Genomic DNA, 21,083 nt, shown 5'->3' with positions numbered 1-21,083 from the left:
GAATCAAGCTGATTTCCTAAAAGCTGGCAGAATACATTAAATGACTGAAAAGAAATCTGCTTTTTTCCTATGCAAAAATAGGAAGGGTCCCTCTCACATCTGAAAAGGAACATAATGAGCTAACAGTGAGTCTTATCATGCGTCTTCCCAACTTCGCTGAAGGGAAATTTTCTCTATCCACATAGTACAAGGAGCAGGGAAAAACTCTGAAGCCACTACACTGTAATGTGAACTTAGCTACAGTGTGAGCTAAGAAGGGGAGCGGAAAGAACATTAAATCCATTTGACTACCCTAGAAAGGATGCCTAAAGCAAATAATTAGTGTCACGAATTGATAGCCATGCACCTCTGCCTTCTACTTAAAAAGAACCATGACCACAATCATCATGGTTAAACTAACAGTTTAATGGTTTGGGTCAATTTAAAAATAATTTTCTCTTTGTAAATTTTTGAGCTATAACTCAAGGGAGGTTGATCTAAAGACCTGCCTAATTGAAAAGACATTTAGAGTAAATATATTATACCTCTTGAGGTGGTTCTGCTGTCAGCTGGATAGTAGGACACGGAATGGGAGCTGAAGGTCCTAGGGAGTGGGGTGGGTTTGGCTGAGGCAGGAGGCCAGTTGTCTGAACAGGCAAACTATGATCAACTGACACAGTAGTGGTAGCCAGGGTACCAGAAATCTGAGGAAGATGCTCTGTAGCAACGATGGGAGGTATTATTTCAGGCTGGAACTGCAGAGGTGGAGACAGGACTGCTGATGCCCGAACTGGGACGACAGGGACCTGGGCGGCAACATCCACGGTGTATGGAGGGGGGTGGCCAATAAGTATTTGCTATGGCATAATGAACAACAATGGGTATTAGAGTTTCTTTATTTAATCCATAGATGTAAGAACCAAACCCTAAAAGTCCTTGATAATACTGGAGGGAAACAACCCCACACAAACACAGACAGGACACCAGCACAATGAATTAAAATTATCCAGCTTGAGTTCATCGAGAATGATATGATTATATATTTTATACACATATATTTAGGTCAGAAAACTTCAATAAATTTTCTTATTCAATGACAAATCAAAACCCATACTTTATATATTGAATATGATTTCATTCTGTGGCCTTAGGGGAGTGGTATGACATGTAAAGGCAGTCAGAATTACATTTGATTTACAAATTTCTAAATGGTTTGGAAAAACTGGATAAGAGCTCAATAAGCCGGTCAATACAAATTAGTTCAGTCCTGGAAAACTCCTTGAATGACCCTCAGAACCCGTTTCTAACCTGGGACCATCCTGGAGCATTCCATTTTCTGCCCCAAAAGTCATGCATTGTATTATTTCAATCCATGCACAGTGATCAAGTCACTGCTGATTAAAAAAAGGAAGGAAAAAACCACAGCCACAAAGGCGTGCGCACACACATACACAAACAAGCATCAAGTAATCAATACTTGCCACCTTTCATTAGTTGATCTTGGGGAAGTTTTAAGTTTTGTTTTTTTCCCCCAGGGGGTTTTCTTTCCTTTTCTTTTTTTTTTTTTTAAAGGAACTGTTAGGATTATTTAAATAGAATTTAATATAGATCACAACAGGGACATAAAACCTTTAATTTCTGGATTGTTTCAAGAGAACTTCCCTTCTGAAAGTAACATCATAATGTGGGCACTGGGGAATGAAGATAGAATTAGTCTTCAGAAAGATGAGAGAATGACTTGAGTTTTGCTCTCCTGTGTGCTTGGGTCAAAGTTACCATTAAATGGGGAGGAGATGGGGTTCCATTCAGTTGCTTAGCTGACAGGGAGAATCTCTGCAGAAGGTGAAACCAAATGAGGACCTGGGACTTTCTTTCAATGTCCTCTGCTCCAATCTACTTCTCTGATTTCATTCAGAGTTATTTCTTTGACCTAGAGTGATTGGCTCAAGCTAGAGGAGACCTTAGAGGTGATCTAGTGGAAGTCATTATCCTTCTTAATGAAACATTAGCTTGCTCCAGAGATATGTTAATGACGAAAGCACAATGACCTTGATCACCTGCGCCTAACAGCACTCACCACACAAACAGTCTTCTCTAAAAACAAACGTCTGAGTACTAAATACACGGTTGACAAATGGCATCAGAAAATCCAACAGGGCAGATTTAGAGTCTGGAGGAAAGCTGTGAGTACAAGGTACACTTGGAAACCAGGACCTATATTTTCTTTCATTCTCTCTCTGACCTCCTTCTCTCTGTCTCTCTGCCTCTCTCTCATACACACATCTAACACATTTCTATTTGATATTAAATTTTTTTTCTTTCAGAGGCTATTCTAACCTGATAGGATGTTCTGTTAACTGCAAGATATTAATTAAAGCTATACTCAAAATTATGTTTTCTGGGAGTTTGTTGTATGAACACAGTGTTAGCTAACAACTCTTATCTTACAAATGTTAGGATCTTTTTGCATATAACTTGATCTAAAAAAAATACCTAGCATTACTACCCAACTGGGTCCTCTTGCAAATGACTTCTCCAAAATGTTTTCCGAAAGTTGCTCTGCAACGAATATTCATTAGTTGAAGCAGGTGATGTTAAGAGTATAAACTTAACAAAGACTTACTGTGACGCGTGGTTTGTTTACAGAACCTTCACACAGAGAGACCCAAGGAAAACATAAAAGTTACATACTTGGAATGAGAACTCATCAGCAGAATAGCACTGAATTTTACTTCTCTATTCCAACAAGCTGTGACTGCTGCTCCCTCTCAGTACTATATAGTACAACAGCTCGAGTTAGAAGGATTGCCTATAGTACTTTTCTTTAAAAAAAATATCAGGCAACTATTCAGCTTTGTATTTCTACCAGTGATTACAGAATCAGAGACTCCCAGAATGGGAGCCCTATACACCAGTGGTTTCAAATTCAGACAAACACAGGGTTACTAAACTGTACACATGTATTCTTGCAGCCCTACACTGACTTAGAAAACCACAAATTTATATTATTCCCTTTCTATTAATACATCAACACATAAAAATCAGATTGGAACTACATTTTAATCTGGTTCTGGCCACTCTCAAGAACGTTGTGGGCCACATGTGGCCCATGGACTGTGTATCTGACATCCCTGGTGTACACTGAGCAGTAACTCCATGATGCCAAACAAAAAGAATAACTCCCTTTATTATTATACTAACGCTACACAAGCTTGAAAAACCTTTGACCACACTGTCAGCCCCCTACCATCCAAAGTGATGGAAGAGAGGTGGGGGAAGGATAATCCAAAAACTTTAATTATTGTTGTCAAAGACGTTTCCTATCAAATGAGACCAAAAAAAGAACTACCTGTCTTCTTCCTTTCCCTGGCTTCTACTCCGGTGAGAAAATCACCTGGAAGAGAAGACTAAGTTGCTTCTGAATAAGTGACAAATATCTCTAATTGCCAACATAGATGTATTCTTGATTCTAAGAATCTCTTTAACAATGAACTCCTAAATGCCAAAATGAGAGGAATACATCAAATTGATTACCTGGTTACCAGCCCCAGAAGCTGGAATAGCCTGTTCTGAAGGATGAATTACGCTGGGCTGAAGGGACTGAGGAAGTGGAGGCAGCTGTGGCTGGGGTGGTGGTGGCGGTGGCGGCTGCTGCTGCTGGGAGACCCCCTGTAAGTTCTGAGTGTGATGGGGGGAGGGGGGAACTTCACTTTGAATGATCGGCTGGAAAGCAGCCTGGTACAGTGGTTGTGGGGGGAGCTGGGTAACAGCCTGATGGATGGGCAATGCAGTGACGCCTTGCGGGGCCACAGCCAGCAAAGGTATTGTCGTGGCAGACATATTTGGCACTATTGGTTGGCAGGGCATGACCAAAGGCGCCACAGAAGTGTGGGGGAGTTTGACAGCCTGTACAGGGAGGGCGGGGGTAGCCGGCAGAGGGGCGACAGGGTTTATGGAAAGGCTTGGCAAAATCACAGCTGGAGAAAAATACTGAGAAGGAGCAGGAATAGGGGGCGCATTTGCAGCAGGTAAATCAGAGAGGTTTGGAGGAAGGTTGTCAATTCCTGCCAGAGGGGTGATTGGAGGAATGACAGGAAACTGAGGAATCTGAAAAAGATATAACATCAGATCAATTGCAGGAGTTCTCACTGATGCTATACACAAAGCCTCAGTAACTTCCCAAACTTAATACTTACTCTGGCACTTTGACAATCCACAACGTCATCAGTGTGGGTACTGAACCCCACTAACATAGATCACATCCCCTCTAGGACTTAGTTTATGGTCTTTGAGAGTTGTAAGAGCCGAAAAAAAAAATCATTACCCTGAGGCCAACCTGGTGATGAGCCTTTCTGAATTTAGCCAAGGCTAGCCCTTGGCCAAGGTCAATCACCAGGCATGTACTCCGAGTCTCTTCAGCTTGGCAGGATGTACCAAAGCTTTTGCTCTACTAGCAATGCCTTTGAGAAAATAGGGTCAACTTCATACCACGATGAAGCCTTGGAATAGGACTTTAGATTATAAAAGATTAAAAAAAACAGGCACTTATCCTATACTGATTATGGATGGATTCATCATTTGTTTACCTCAATGGTTTCACAGGATTTTCATAAACTGTAATTTTGACATGCAAGATAGAATGGAGTCTGAATGACCTGGGTTCAAGTCTTGCCTCTGACATACCATGTGACTCTGGGCAAATCATTTAATGACCCAAGTAACTAAGGCAGGGGTGGGGAACCTGTGGCCCTCTAGGTCCTCAAGTGAAGCCCTTTAATTGAATCCAAACTTCATAAACCAAATCCCCTTAATAAAAGGATTTGTTCTGTAAAACTTGGACTCGGTCAAAAGGCTGTACCCAAGGACCTGGAAGGCCACATGTGACCTTGAGGCTACAGGTTCCCCACCCCTGAACTAAGGTTATTTTGTGTGTGTGTGTGTGTGTGTGTGTAGATATATGTGTATAGATAAAGATATATCTCTGTAGATATATATCTATATTGTGAAGGGAATTTCCAACATGGATGAAATCATGGATGATAACCAGTTTCCTCCTCCCTTCACCTCTACCAAAAAACCAAACAAACCCAGTGGAAAAAACCAAAAAAGTTGACCCCAAGATGCTGGCTACAATCTTGATGCAAAAAGGAGAAGCAAAATTTTACTCCAGGGATCATTTTTCATGGTACCAGTAGGGGAAAAATAATTAAAATAAATGTAATACAAAGAGAAGGGCCAAGTTTACTAAAAAAGTCAGAAGGTATCAAAAAAAATGATCTAAATTCAGCTGCTATACAGGAAAATCCTGATCAATGTCCATTCTTGATTATGGAATTAAAATGTTCTCAAGATGTTTTTATAGCTGCATAGAAGAGGCATCCTAGTTTATGGTGCTAATTTGCAGGTGAATGGTCCTGAAGAAAGGAACTGGCACCTCCAAAAGTAAGAAAAGGATTTTCATGAATGTAAATTGTTAGCTTGTTCCTTAGGCTACCATTTAATATTTTAAATGGCTTTTATTTGGAAACAGCCAATTCTAAACTCAACAGAGCCAGTTACTAAATTCCTCCTAAACTGAAGCTGAAAAGAAAAACCATTTGAGGGGTGGGGGGGTGGGTGGGGATAGCAGTGGTACAGGATTTTCCTTCCAGTGAAAATACTTCTTTGAACACTCCTTACTGGCTGTGTTTGCATTGCAAACACCAGCCCCACACGGGTGCATGTGAAACCAAATCCAAAACTGACCAGTCTTTTCATGCCTAAGCTGAACAGAAGGTTACAAATCTTATAGCTCACAGAGGAATCAATTTGTCTCCATCTGATTTTCAGCCCTTTAAACCAAGTAGGAATGGGAGAACAAACATTTAACAATGTCTGCAAGTTGAAGACTTGAACGTGAGGGTCTTAGAACAATTTACTCTAAGAAAAGTTAATGTTGATTTTCTATCATTTTTCTCTTTAGGAGAAAACCAAGGCCTCCTTGAAAAGGATTCATGTCTGTGAATAATAGGCACCATTGTGCATAATTGTGAGGGCTAAAGCAAATATATTGAAAAATATTTTTTAAAATTCTATTTGAAAACTATATTAGTAATTCAGATACTTCAGAACCAAACTTATTTAGCCTTATGAACAGCAAAGTGCAAGTTCAGGACTTAAGGTAGACTGTTGAAAGAGTGACAATAACCAAATTGTGTGTGTGTGTGTGTGTGTCTTTTTTTTTTTAAAGTATATTCCCTCCTCAGCAATTTGCAATCCCTCCAAGCCTTCTTACTGAATCCCTACCTCTGATCAAAGACCAGCTGTAATGCCACCTCCTTCAAGAGGTCTATCCTGAGTCCTGCAGTTAATTCCTCCCTTCCTGTGCTGAGGATTATGTATTTATTTTACATACGTCCTGTATTATCTATCTGTGAACATATTCTATCTCCCCAGAGAGAGCACGGATTAATTGTTTTTGTATTTATATCAACAATTGCAAGAGTAGTGCTTGTGGGCATGTACTAGAACAGGGGTGGGGAACCTGAGGCATCAAAGTCACACGTGGCCTTCCAGGTCCTGGAGTACAGCCTTTTGAATCCAAGTTTTACAGAACAAATCCTTTTAAGAGGATTTGTTCTGTGAAGTTTGGATTCAGTCAAGGGGCCGCACTTGAAAACCTAGAGGGCCACATGTGGCCTAGAAGCCACAGGTTTCCCACCTCTGTTTCAGGAGCTTAATAAATGTTTAGGGTGGCTGGGGGGCACAGTGGATAGAGTGCAGGGCCTAGAGTCAGGAAGACTCTTCTTAGCAAGTTAAAATCCAGACTCAGACACTTATTAGCTGTGTGACCCTGGGCAAGTAATTTAACCTTTTTTTACCTCAGTTTCCTCATCTGTAAAATGAGTTGGAGAAGGAAGTGGCAAGCCTCTTCAGTATCTTTGCCAAGTAAACCCCAAACGGGGTCATGACTGAAATGATTCAACAGCAACAAAACAAATTTTTGCTAACAGATTTAATTCTTTACGTTTTCCTATAAATTCTTTTCATGAGACCTATCTAGCATGCTAGATGTGTTACCCTTGTTCTTTTAGTATCTATGGTAAGGGATGGGGGGCCTTGTAAGGTAGAGAAGACAACCATCAATGGGATAAACAGGGAAAGTGGTACCAATAGACACATATATTTTGACAAGAATAAGGCATATGCCAGGTGCAATTACATGTAAGCTAATTTTCTATTTTATGTCCACAAACCTTGGGAATGCCTGCTCACTTTGACGTGTACCTCAATACTAGCAGAAGAAAACTCGCAGATCCTAGTCTCTTACTTCTTTTGCAAAGTTGAAAGGGTGGATGCTCAGTGATTGATTAGAGCAATGCATCACAATGGACATTCTGGAACAAACTATTACCAATTAGCAAATACTGAGTAAAAATCTGTGCTTGTTACTAACTCCAGGCCTGACACTCTATCCATTAAGACCTGAGTGAATATGGCCTCAGACATTTACTAGCTGTGTGACCCTTGGCAAGTCACTTAACTCTATTTGCCTCAGATTCCTCATTTGTAAAATGAGCTGGAGAACGAAATGACGAACCATTCCGGTATCTTTGCCAAGAAAACCTCAAATGGGGTCATAAAGAGTCCAGCATGACTGAAATGACTGAGTAACAAGCTACACAGCTACTAATTAGAAAATTGTTAAATATCTCATCTAAAATTTGTGCACAATTTATTTTTCACAAAGGAAATGAGATATTTACTTTTTATTTAGTGCTAATGAAATAATGCGTCATATTCCTTTTATGCCACTAGAAATTCTACTAAGTTTTAGATTTTACATTTGAAAGCTTGAGATTTCTGTATTATAAATACTGGATGTAGGCAAAAGCCACATTGTCTTGCTGTATCCAGTATGTATTTCCTTTGTTTCATGGGTTGCTCTCTTTGTCTTCCACATCAGAATTATAAAAGATAGTCTCTCATCACACGGCAAAGTTCATTTTCTCTGTGTATGGAATGATACCGTGATCTCAGGGGAAAGGAGCCTAAGTAGACCTCAGCAGAGGACCCATCTCCAATAGGACATGAAGTGAGCTGGTACATGGTGTCACACCAGTGGTCTCTTGCTTTCTGCTTTGCAACAGAAAGTATAGCAATGAGCTCTCCTGGTCCCCAGCATCTATCTCTAACACTAGCACCTGCTTCTCAAGCACTAAGGGAATGGTAGGACCCAGGGCCAGAAAGGCATCTTACACACACAGGTAGTCTGTGATGGGGGAAAAGGGTCAAAGCAGTATCTGGCTCCCACTTAGAAAATACACCTTTGCTGAACTGAATGAGGGGGAGGGGAACAGAAATGAGGTAGAAAGGAAGCAGATCAGGCTTAAGGAAAAATGTTAGGCATCTATTTGTACTTATAACTTTAGGGAAAGGAAAAGGGGAAAATAGGTAGCCTGTTGCGGTAACATTAATATAAAAATCACAGAAGCTGATTGATAGCCACAGAATTAATTTAGGTTGAAGTATTTAGGGAAAACATAAGGCAGTAGGCAATTTTAATTAAGTGTTGGGGGTACATCCAAACGGGCTTTTGTAATGTGGTATGGAGGCCTGGACTTGAAACCAAGAGAGACCCGAGATTTAATCAAATTTAGGACTCTTACTAGCTCTCTGATGATGGAACAAGTCACTTAATTACTGAGTCTCAGTTTATGAATCTATAAAATGTATATCATGTGACCAACTTTGATAGAGTTAGCTCTTCTCAGCAATGCAATGATCTAAGACCATTCCAAAAGACCTGTGATGGAAAATGCTATCTACACCCAGAGAAAGAACTATGGCATCTGAATGCAGATCAAAGCATCCTATTTTCTCTTTTTTTGTCGTTTTTTTTCCTTTCTCGTGGCTTTTCCCTTTTGTCCTGATTCTTCTTTCATAACATGACTAATAAGTTTAATATGTTGTACATGTATAACCTACATCCAATTGCATGCCATCTTGGGGAGGGGGCTGGGAGGGATAGGGCAAAAAATCTGGAACTTAAACCCTTATAAAAGTGAATGTTGAAAACTATTTTACAAGTAATTGGGAAAAAGAAAATACTATTAAATGGAAAAAAATAAAAATAAATAAAAATAGGTATCACGTTAGCACTTCCTAACAGACTATGGTGAGGGTCAAATGAGAAAATGCTTTGTGGTCCTGAAAGCTCTCTGTCAATTTTAGCTCTTACTAGTATTATTATCATCATCATCATTATCAGTATGACCACTCAAAAGTTGACATGCAAAATCAGTAATGTGAACTGCATTTCAAATTAAGTTCACTCAACAAGGCTAGTCCTCTCTTTCTGGGCAACAGACACACCTCAAAGAGCAACCCATTCACTTGTTCCCCTTTCATCTCCCTCCTCTCCACCTTCCCCTCCCACCAACGTTAGGAGATCCCAGTTACCTGGGCAGGTGGCACTTGAGGAAGCGGCTGTAGCGGCACCTGAGGCATCTGTAGGGGCTGCAGCTGACTGGCAGCAGCCACCTGTGAAGATGGAGCTGGGTACTGAGACAAGTGATGAGGTGCTGGCTGGTGTGGGCACACGGGCTGACTGGCAAGAACTTGCTGTATTGGAGCTGGCTGAGCCAGGGGCTGAGGCTGTGATAAACCAACAAACACCTTTCATTATTCAACTGTTACCCAAATATAATCTGCTGGCTGTATTTTTTTAACAGAAAAACTTTATTTTATAAGACATATAATATACATTATATACCTTACATATTTCTTTTATGGTTTATATATAATTATTATTTCCATGGAAATACTTCACCCTGTGAAACAATACCCCTCCCAATGACAGCAATCTCTGCCTCTCCAATGGCCATGAGGCTGGAGTTCTCTGCTTCCATGTTTACAAGCTATCTGTGAGGGTAGGAGGTGTCTTCTTGAAGCTCTCTCTCTCCCTGATGACTATGGAATAATAGCTCCAGGCACAGAACCCACTTGAGAAATATTTGTTAAATCACTGTTATCATTCAATAGTCCAGTTAGGGGCACAGTCAAGCCAATCATCTTTCCTCTTCCTTCTACATCTTCATGGACACACTCAGAGTCTGTACTGAGCTTTCTAGCTCCTTTTTGACTGACATGGGTTATCAGAGGTGAACAGTTATAAAATGTCTTAACATATCTAAGGACCTTCCTGGAATAGAATGAAAGTAGGCTCTGGATATGTTTGTTGATGGACTGACAATTTAGACTACCACATCTGTAGACAGACTTTTACTTATGTGAGAAGCAGTTTTTGTATTGAAAAGTGGGCAAAAAAAAAACCCCACAAAACCCAATGGTTTGGGAGCCAGGAGAACAGGTCATCAACATCTCTCCTGGCACTATCACAAGATTAATGTCAACTCTGATGTGTCTCCTAAGTTTACCAACCTTCTAGTCCTCACCTCTAAAATGAGGATGCAGAATCATAGCATCTCTTGGGTGCCTTCTAGGCCTAAAAAAATCCCCCAAACTATGAACTCATGAATCGGCTCCCTATGTGAGGCCGTCCAGATGATCTCCTGCTTTCCTTAAATTCTTACCTCTAAAATGAGGATGCAGAATCATAGCATCTCTTGGGTGCCTTCTAGGCCTAAAAAAATCCCCCAAACTATGAACTCATGAATCGGCTCCCTATGTGAGGCCGTCCGGATGATCTCCTGCTTTCCTTAAATTCTTAGCTACTTCCATGGGATCTGTATCAGTAAATATACTTTCCTAAGTTCCAAGGCATTCTCCTGGGTGGAATGACCAATGTTTCATGTAATTTTCAGTTCCATTTAATGTGTCTAATATGTACACAGCATGATGTGAGACAGTGGGTATAAAAAGATAAATAAGACACAGGCCTTGCTCTCAGAGCTTGGAATCTAACTGAGTCTGGGTAGGGGGGTCAAGTACAAAAATAATTGATACAAGGAGATAGAGAAGAGTGATCTAAGCAAAGCACTATGAGAAATCTGAGGAGGAAAAAAAAATCACTTTTAACTGGAAGGATCACATCTGAGTTGGGTTGGAGGGAAATAGCAGAGGAGTATAGAGTCATTCTAGGCATAGAGGAGAGTGAGAACAAAGCATGGAGACAGAAAATGGCAAGGCAAGAAGAAGATACAGAGCATATCTTAGTTGGATTGTGCAGGATACATGAAAGTAGTAGTGAGATAATAAAACTGGATAGGTAAGTTGGAGTTAGGAATATGAAGAGCCTCGAATATTAGATTAAGGCCTCTATATTTTATAGAGTGGGCAATGAGAAAGCCTTGAGGATTTTTGAGCAGAGAAGTGATATAATGGGATGTTACATCATTCAGGTAGGAGAGGAAGCCATGGAGGGGTGACAGACTAGGCAGGAAGGTGGACTGGGAGGTTATTACAAGAATCTAGAATCTAGACAAGACGAGCAAGGACCGAAATGATGTCACTGCTGTGTTCACTGAGAGGAAGGCCTGGATGCAATAGATACTACTGAAAAAAAAAAAAAAAACTACAAAAGTACAGAGCCAAGATGGTGGATTAGGGGCAGTCACCCTGCTGAACTCTCCCAATATTCATTTCCAAACAACTTTAAAATAACACCTCAAACTTTGGAGCAGCAGTCAACAAAGTCAGGGTAGTATTTTCTGGCCTATGAAAACTTGAGAGGTAAGCACGAGAAGTCTGTAATACTGGAGTGGAGGGCTAGGGGAGGTCTGTCTGGAGCCCATACATGCTGCAGCAGTGGCTGGGACAATGGCAGCTGCAGGAGCTCAAAGCCCAGAGACAATGAGGGGGTCAGACACCTAGTCAGAAAGAGATCACAGGGGACCCTTTGCTGGCAGTTGGTACAGCTGGTGCCAACTGGCAACTCTTTTGCCCTTACACACTTAGTTCTGGGTCACAGTTCCAGGGAGGAGAAGAGTGCTAGTGTTTGGTCCAAAGGTAGCACAGGCCCTGATCATATCACCAAAGCAGAGAGGAGAGCCAACAGTTGTGGCTGCAGAGGACCAGGAGCCCTTCCTGGGTAAAGACAAGTGTACAGACCAGGAGAATAGGGACCATACCTCTCCCAGAATCATACCACCTTGGAAGCACCAAAAACTTGTAGACTCTCAGAATGAACTCTGAAAACAGAAGCACAAAAAAGCCTGAAGCTTGGGACAGTGCCTCTCTTTCCCTAGGTAAGTAAAACCCAACTTTAACATAAAGTTCCAAGTCAAGGAATAGGCTGGAAAATGAACAAACAACAAAAGAACTTACTATAAAAAGTTACTATTGTGGCAGGAAAGACCAAGACATAAACTCAGAAGAAGACAACAATGTAAAAACAGCTACAAAAAACGGTCTCTAAAAATCATAATAGGTCAGATGGGAAAGGATGCACAAAAATTCATTGAAAAGAACTTAACAAGTAAAATTGGCCAAATGGAAAAAGAGATAAAAATCTCACTGAAGACAATCATTCCTTAAAAATTAGAATTGGGCCAGTGACTCCATGAGACATCAATAAAAAAGAAAACAAAATCAAAAGAATGAAAAAAAAGAAGAAAATGTTTAATATCTCATCAGAGAAACAACTAACCTGGAAAACAGACCCAGGAGAGATCATTTAAGACTTATTTAGGCTACCTGAAAGCCATGACCATAGAAAGAACCTAGATATCATCTTTCAAGAAATTATCAAGGAAAACTGTCCCAATAACTTAGATGCAGAAGGTAAAATAGAAATAATTCACCAATCACCTCCTGAAAAAGCCTCAGAACGAAAATTCCCAGGAATGTTATAGCCAAATTCCAGAGCTCCCAGATCAAAGGAAAATACTTCAAGCACAATTCAAATATAGTAGAGACACAGACAGGCTCAGATTTAGCAGCTTCCACATTAAAGGATGGGAGGGCTTGGAATATGATATTCTGGAAAGCAAAGGAGCTAGGATTACAGCCAAATATAACCTAACCAGCAAAAGAACATACTACTTCATGGGAGAAATGGATATTTAACAGAGGCCTTCCAAATATTACTGATGAAAAGACAGAGCTGAGTAGAAATTTTGACAAACAGAAGACTCAAGAGAAACATAAAAAGGTAAACATGAAAGAGTAATAACAAGGAATTTGTTAATTTACACTGTTTACATTCTTATATGGGAAGATGATACTTGTAACTTCTAAGAACTTTATCATTATTAGGGCAGGAATTTTGGAATTTACATAGGTAGAGGGTATGAATGTGAGCTATGTTGGAATGAGCTCTAAAAAAATGACGGGGTGAAAAACAGGGGTGTCCTAGGAGAAGGAGGAAGGGAGAGGCAGAATTGGAAAATTTTTCTCACATAAAAGAGGCACATAAGAAAGCTTTTACAGTGAAGGGGAAAATGAAGGGGGAGTGGCAAGCAATGTTTCAACCTCATTCTCATTGGAATTGGTTCAATACCACACACACACACACACACACACACGCACGCAGCTGGGTATAGAAGTATTACTTACTCAATAGGGAAATAGGAGGAGAATGGGAGAGATGATAAAGGGGAGGAAAGATTAAGGGAGGCAGTGGTTAGAAGCAAAACAGACTTTTCAGGAGTGGGAGTGAGAGAGGAGAGTAGAGGAGAAGGAAATGGGACAAAGGGAAATACACAGTAATCATAACTGTAAATGGGATGAGCTCACCCATAAAATGGTAACAGATAGCAGAATGAATTAGAAACCAAACTCCAACAATATGTTGTTTACAAGGAACACATTTGAAACAGAAATACACACATAGGGTTAAAATAAAAGGCTGGAGCAGAATCTAATATGCTTCAGAGGAAGTAAAAAAAAGGCAGGGGCAATAATCATGATCTCAGTCAAAGCAAAAGTAAAAATAGATCTAAATAAAAGGGGTAATCAGGGAAACTACAGTATGTGAAAAGGTACCATAAACAAGGAAGAAATATCAAAAATTTTTATTTAATTTCTATGATAAAGATCTCACTTGTCAAATATATTCTGAGTATGGAACTCGGTCAAATTTATAAAAATAAGAGCCATTCCCCAATTGATAAATGGTCAAAGGATACTAACAGGCAGTTTTCAGAAGAAGAAATCAAAGCCATCTATAGTTACATGAAAAAATACTCTAAATCACTATTGATTAGAGAAATGCAAATTAAAACAGCTCCAAGGTACAAACTCACACTTACCAAAAATAACAGATACTGGAGGGATGAGGGAAAAACAGATACACTAATTGTTGGTGGCGCTGTGAACTGGTCCAATCATTCTGGAGAACAATTTGGAACTATGTCCAAAGGCCTATAAAACTGTACCTATTCTATGACCCAGCAATACCACTACTAGGTCTCTATCCCAAAGAGATCAAAGAAAAAGGAAACATACCTATATGTATAAAAATATTTACAGCAGCTAAGGGAATTGAGGGGATCAGAACAGCAAGCTGTCTTGAGAATTGAGTTCATTTTATCTTTCACATGCTACATAGCTTTTTGTGGTGATAAAGAATTGGAAACTGTGGAGATGGATGCTCATTAGTTGGGGAATAGTTGAACAAGCTGTGATGGAATACTACTATGCCATAGGATATTACAATGGGAGTGGGGGAGGGGAGTGGTTTCAGGAAAAAAATATGATGAGACCCATATGAGCTGATGCAAAATGAAATGAGAAGAACCAGAAGATCACAGTACACACTAAGAGCAATGTTGTGATGATGCTCAACTGTGAAAGATTTGGCTACTCTATTTAATACAATGATCCAAGTCAATTCCAAAGGATTCATGATGAAAAAATGCTATTAACCTCCAAAGAAAGATCTGATGAACTCTGAGTGCTAATCGAAATATAATTTTCTTTTTATTTGGTGTTTTTTTTAAAAATATGGCTAATATGGAAATATGTTTCATATGAATTTTACATGTATAACTAATATATTGCTTACCTTCTCAGTGGGTGGGGGAGAGGACAGGATTGAAGGAGAAAAGAATGCTGAAAATAAATAATTTTTAAGAGATTGAGATAGAAACTAAAAGATTTTGCAGGTTATTGGATATATCAGTGGTGAAAGGGATAAATTAATGGGGTTATGTGCCAGAATTATCGTGTTAGTGGTGCCACAAATCACTAGTGGCTGGGGTAGTTTGGATGGAAGGGATGAGCTTAGTTTTGGAAATGTTTAGTTTGAAGTGTTGGTAGGGCACCCAAATGGGACACATCTAACAGGTATTTGGAAGTACAGGCCCTTAACTCTAAGAAGAGGCTGGAGGGTGGAGGTACAGCTTTGTAAGTCACTTGCATAAAGGTGACTATTGAAGCCACAAGAGTATAGGAGGTCTCCCTGGAAGAGAATACAGGGATAGAAAACAAGGGCTTAGCACAGGATGTTGGTAAATAGCCATATTTAAGGGACAGAAAGATTAAAGCAGGAGCAGAAATGAGAGGAGTTAAGAGAGGTAAGAGGTTGGTGTCATGGAAGCTAAGGGGAGAAAAAATATTACACAAGACAATGTACTCAGCAATGTCAAATGCCATATAGAGACTGAGTCAAATAAAGACAGAAAAAATGTGTCATTGGATTTGGTGATATGGAGGCCATTAGTGGCTTTGGAGGGAGCTTTTGGAATAGAATCATGAAGATAGAGTATTGATTTCAAAGTAAATAGGAATGAGTAACGGTAAAGAAATAAATGACAGGGAAGGTAGACTATTCTTTCTAGGAGTTTGGCAGCAAAGAGGAGATAGATAGAATGGTATAATTGCTTGAAGAAGGTGACAAGGTAAATGTAAAGTTTTCTCCTTTTCTTTTTAGGATATGGAAGACCTGAGCGTATTTGTAGTCTGAGGATAAGGACCCAATAAAAAGGGGAAAATGGAAGGTGCAAGAGAAGAGGGAAAAGTCTGATGGAATAAGGTCAAGGGGGATGCTGGTACAGATGTGATAGAAGGCACAGGGGGAGAGTTGACTTTAGCAAGGAGATAGTGTCACCAGACAATGGCTGAGGGCACAGAGATTGCTGAAGGAGCAGAGGTGATAGAATACATGGTGGGCGGGCCAATCTTCTCAGTGAGGTAAAAGATAAATCATCTGCTGAAGTGAGTGGCAAGAAGGAACGCTCTAAGATGACGACCATATAGTGCAGAGGACTGAGTTGAAATTAAATAGCATAGATTTTTAGTGGACCCATTAAATGTAACTTCCATGAGTTACCCTTTCTTTATACCCCACCCCCCACAGTTACACAGTACCTGACACTGATTAAGCAATTATTAAATATTTTTTGACTTGAATAAATGCTCGTTGATGTAGTTTGCATGCCTTGATGACCCACTTGAGAAGCCTTCAGCAGCTACAAAGCAGGAATACAGGAAGCAAATGGTAGTTAAGATTAGCAGGGCAAGAACAGGGAAAGGTCAAGGGAGCATGGGATTCAAAGCAGGAGAAAAGAATGAAGCTGACTCACAAAATGGTCAAGGTTAGGTAGGGTGGAAAGTCAGGCCAGAACAGTGATAATAAACTGGGAAAAGAAGGAGGTGCTAGGGAATGAGTCATAAGGAAAGTGATAAACAGTTGTGGAAAGGGTTGAACAGCTGAAAGAAGATGAGATTACTAGTCAGAAAAAGGAATCATGGAGTTGGAGTGATGGTAATATCTAAGGTATGATTATCCTGGTGGTGAGTTGAAGTAGGGTGGATGTATGAATCATAAGCAATGAGAAATTAAGAAAGTGGGAAAGGTAATGGGATTGGTGCCGGATTTGGAGTAAGGATCCAGGTTTAAATCTCTGCTCAAGTATTTAATAGCTGTGTGACCTTGGGCAAATTAATTCACCTCCTTAAGCCTCTGTTTTCTTACCTGGAAAATGAAGGGGTTGAACTGGATAAGCACTAACATTGCTTCCGGCTCTAAAGCAATGATTTATGATCCACCAAATAATGACAAGGGGGTAGAAGGATCAATTTCCTCCTCCACTGTCATATAGGAAAGCTGCAGACCTGGGCTCTCTGTAGGAAGCCTGTTCCTGAGTCAGGCATTCCCTTGCAAAGCTCAGAAGAATATCAGAGGAGCACAGCACGGGTCAGCGCATGAGGACACGACTTGGCAAGTCATTTTTCAAATCTGGACTCCAGCTCTGTGAATGTCCCAGGGAGGTAGATTTTCATTTTTTGCTTGCTTTTTTTTTAAGTTTTTTTTTTTTTGAAAGGAATTTGGAGAGAAGAGTGAAATAGATAAAGAGTCTTGACTCTGGTCTAAGAAAATAAACTTCACTACAGGGTAGGTAATCCTCAGTGAGGCAAAGAGTTAAACAACAGCTGGGTCTATGCATGAGAAATAGTAGGGAAATAAAAGAACTGAGGGCTAGGAGGATCAGCAAGGAGCAGATTCCAGAACAGGACAAACCATATTTTCTCACAACAGTGCTTTTGTAATGCTTCAGCAGAAGGCCTAGGAGGCCATTTCAGAAGTCTGCAGTTGGAAAGTATCCCAGTTTAATTCAAAAAACCATAACCTTTCCAACAGAAGGAAGAGAACCATGGTGACCTGTGTACAAAGCCCAAGGTCCTTGCTCACAAACAAGAGTGTGCAAAGATTTTTTCTTCAAACTGCTTCCAAATTCTCCGCATGGCTAACGTATGTAAGCATTAAACATGTTTGTAAAGAGCTTTGCAAACTTTAAAGGGCTAAATAAATGTTAGCTTTTATCACTATCTCTGCTACAGAAGCGATTTTCCTTAAAATGCAGATCTGATCATGTCATTCTCCTCCTCCAGAGGCTCCCTATTGCTTCTGGAATCAAATACTCCTCTTTTTAGTTTTTTAAGCCCTTTGAAACCTGGATTCAACCTAGCTTTCCAATCTCGCTGTCTAGCACTCCACATCCAGCACTCGTGAACTTGTGCTATTTCCACTTTAGATTTATGTTACACAATCTCAGTCCTCACTGTGGCAAGACAATCCTTTTATACCTCCTAATTAACTTACTATCCCATTAAGCACAGTAGCTTTTCCAAACCTTTTCATTCCTTTTGAAAAACTCCCATGATTCTCCCTCCCTCCCTCCACTTTTGGCCGAGAGACTTAACTCATATTTTATTAGGTAGCTGCATAGCATGGCCAACAGAGTGCTGGGCCCGGAATCAAGAAAGCTTGTGTTCAAATTTGACCCCAGAAACTTAATACCTGTGTGACCCTTGGCAAGTCTCTTAGCTTTTATATGTCTGAGTTTCCTCAACCATAGAATGGGGGTGATAATAGTAGCTACCTCCCAGGGTTGCTGTGACAATCAATTAAGTCAATATTCGTTAAGTGATTATTATAGTGCCTGGCATATAGTAACTGCTTAATCAATGCTTGTTTGCCTGCAAAACTGGAATAAATTGAAGCCATCCACCAGGAGCTCCTTCTTCTCCTCTCCTCCTAATCTCACGTTGTCCAGATCCTTCACCTGTGTCATAGGAAGAGGTGGCCCTTCCTGCCATAGTCAACCCCTCTACATGCACAAGTGGTCCCATTCCATCCCATCTCCTCCAGCAGAATGCACGCTCAATGATCATCACGATCCCACTAATCTGTCTGCTGGGTACTTCTCTATGGCCTGCAAACATGCCTTCGTTCCCCCCACCCACAAAACCCCCCCATTCTATTTGTCCCTCCTTACTTCTGTGACTAAATTCTTTGAGAAGGTGGTCTACAAAATGTCCCTTCACTTCCTCTCCACTCACTCTCTTCTTCAACCCTCTGAAGCCTGAATTCTGACCTTGTCATTCAATTGAAACTACTTTCTCCAAAGTTCAAGATCTAACTGCCACATCTAATCCCTTTTTCCAATCTTCGTCCTTCTTGAACTTTTTGCACCCATTGATTCCATCAATCATTCTCTTTTCTCTGAAACTGTCTTCTCCTTAGGTTTTTATGATACTGTTCTCTCCTGGTCCTTCCAAGTCTCCTTTGCTGGACTGAGGTAGGTATCCGCCAGAGCTCTATCCAAGGCCTTCTTCTCTTCTCCCTTTATACTATTTTACTTGGTGACCAAATGAGCTCCCATAATGCTGGTGATTCTCAGTATAAGGGGTTGGTGCCAACCCCGGGGCTGTTGGGACCCTAGCACTTGGCCTGTTTCCTGGGTAAACCAGACAGGCTTAGTAGGAGTGGAACAGCAGGCGCCGGAGGAAGGGCCTCCGCCCTTGGAAAGCCCCTATAGTCGTCCTACACATGTAGGCAGAGCCTGTCCACAACGGACAGACGAGCCCAGAAGGAGGGACCCAGTTGGCCATTACCTAATGCTCTTGAACCGTTGCCTAACGCAGTGCTTTGTTACTTTACTTACTGGAACATCTTTGATACTTTACGAGGACATCCTGCCTCGTGTCTCATGTAGCCCATGTAGCCTGGTACCATATTGCAACAATCCCGATCCCTCCCATACCCTTGTAGATACTATAGTGCAACATACATTGCAACAAGCCAGATCCTCCCCATGCCCATACCGATACCCATACTGAAACAAAGTACGACAGTATACCCATACTGCAACAGTTCTATCCTTTCCCACTGCAACATTTCTGTTCTTTCCCATGCTGTCATCCTCATACCCATTGGCCACTTGCTTATGCCCACATAGTGCAAACCCTACAAAAATGGATGATTTCTCCCAATAAATCAGAGTTCCTTCCACCTTGACTTCCGCCTCATCCATTGCGTACCGAGACAGGGGTCCTTGCTGGTCAAGGACCCCAACACTCAGCATACTATTTATCCATCCCTAATCTCTCTTCCTAACCTACAGATTCATATCTTTAACTGGATGTCCCAGAGACATCTTAAACTCAATCTGCTCAAACATGAACTCATAATCTTTTTTTTCCCCCAAAACCTCCTCTTCTCAAAATCTCTATTACTATCAAGAGTACCACCATCCTTTTGGTCATCCAAACTTGCAACCTTAAAGTCATTCGTTCTCAGTTCCTCACTCTCTTATTCCCCTCTCCAATCTTCAACCTATTGCCAAGTCTGATGAATCTACCTTCTTAACATCTCTCAAATATTTTGTTTTCTCTAAAAGCACCTACCAAGTTTGGTATAGGTTCTCATTACTTCATGCCTGGACTACTGCAATAGCCTGCTGGTTGGTCTTCCTCCCTCAAGTCTTTGCTCTTTTCAGCTCATCCTTCACTCAGCTATCAAATTAATCTTCTTAAAATACAGATCTGATCATGCTACCCAGTTAGTAAATCCTAAATGGCTCCTCATCACCACCAGAATGAAATATAGAATGCTCATCCTGGGGTTCAAAGTCTTTCATAATCTGCCTCCCCCTTTTCCTACTTTTCCAGTATTATTGTGCCTTATTCAACCTTATGTATTCTGTGATCAACATCAGCTTACTTGGAATTCCTTTCACAAGTTACTACATCTCCCAACTCCGGACATTTTCAATGGCAGTCATCCATGCCTGAAATGCTCTGCTTTCTCCTTTCTGTCCCTCATTCATTGAGTACCAGATAAAATCTCACTTTCTAAAAGATCCCTATTCAGGTCCACCTTAATGCTATTGCCTTCCCTCTGTTAATTATCTCCAATTTTATATATACATACATATATACACACACATACATACAAGTCTATGTATATGTATAAATATATGGCATCTTTACATATGTATTATATATTACTATCTTGTTTGTACATACTTGTTTGCCTGTTGTAGGAATCCTTAGTCTGAATTCTTGAGAGCAGAAACTATCTTGCTTTTGTTTGTATCTTTAGCATGTTTAGCACAGTGCAGGGCACACAGTAGGTTACTGACTGTAATCTAATCAAACTGGCCTCTTTGTTCCTTCTGTAACACTCCATCTTCCATCCCAAACTTTTCTACTACCTGTCTTCCCCTCACTCCCATCTCAAAGAACATTTTATTGAGTAAGCTCAATCATCACCTTCTACATGAAACCAATTTAAGGTTATTTTTAGTCTTACCAGTGTTATTTTTCCAAACTACTCTGTTCTTAACCTCTTTGTATTTATTGTCTCCTGTATATGTTTTCTTTCTTTTTTTTTTTGGAGGCAACTGGGATTAAGTGACTTGCCCAGGCTCACACAG

General features: G+C 40.5%; 1 protein-coding gene across 12 annotated transcripts in view; it reads right to left on the bottom strand.

Annotated features, from left to right (window-relative positions):
* The window catches only part of WNK2 (WNK lysine deficient protein kinase 2), a 226,545-nt gene that overhangs the window by 55,644 nt on the left and 149,818 nt on the right, over positions 1 to 21,083 (bottom strand). For 9 of the 12 annotated variants that reach the window (XM_036737448.1, XM_036737451.1, XM_036737450.1 and 6 more), the window contains exons 11-13: positions 9,421 to 9,615; positions 3,514 to 4,086; positions 525 to 836 (exon numbers count right to left, since the gene is read on the bottom strand). In XM_036737448.1, coding sequence (XP_036593343.1) covers positions 525 to 836; positions 3,514 to 4,086; positions 9,421 to 9,615 — 1,080 coding nt within the window. The remainder of the gene's footprint in view (positions 1 to 524; positions 837 to 3,513; positions 4,087 to 9,420; positions 9,616 to 21,083) is intronic. The other 3 variants (XM_036737457.1, XM_036737458.1, XM_036737456.1) reach the window with 1 other exon arrangement.

This window comes from Trichosurus vulpecula, chromosome 9, assembly GCF_011100635.1.
Source record: "Trichosurus vulpecula isolate mTriVul1 chromosome 9, mTriVul1.pri, whole genome shotgun sequence".
Classification (NCBI taxonomy): Eukaryota; Metazoa; Chordata; class Mammalia; order Diprotodontia; family Phalangeridae; genus Trichosurus; species Trichosurus vulpecula.
This window is presented reverse-complemented; position numbering and strand designations above follow the sequence as displayed.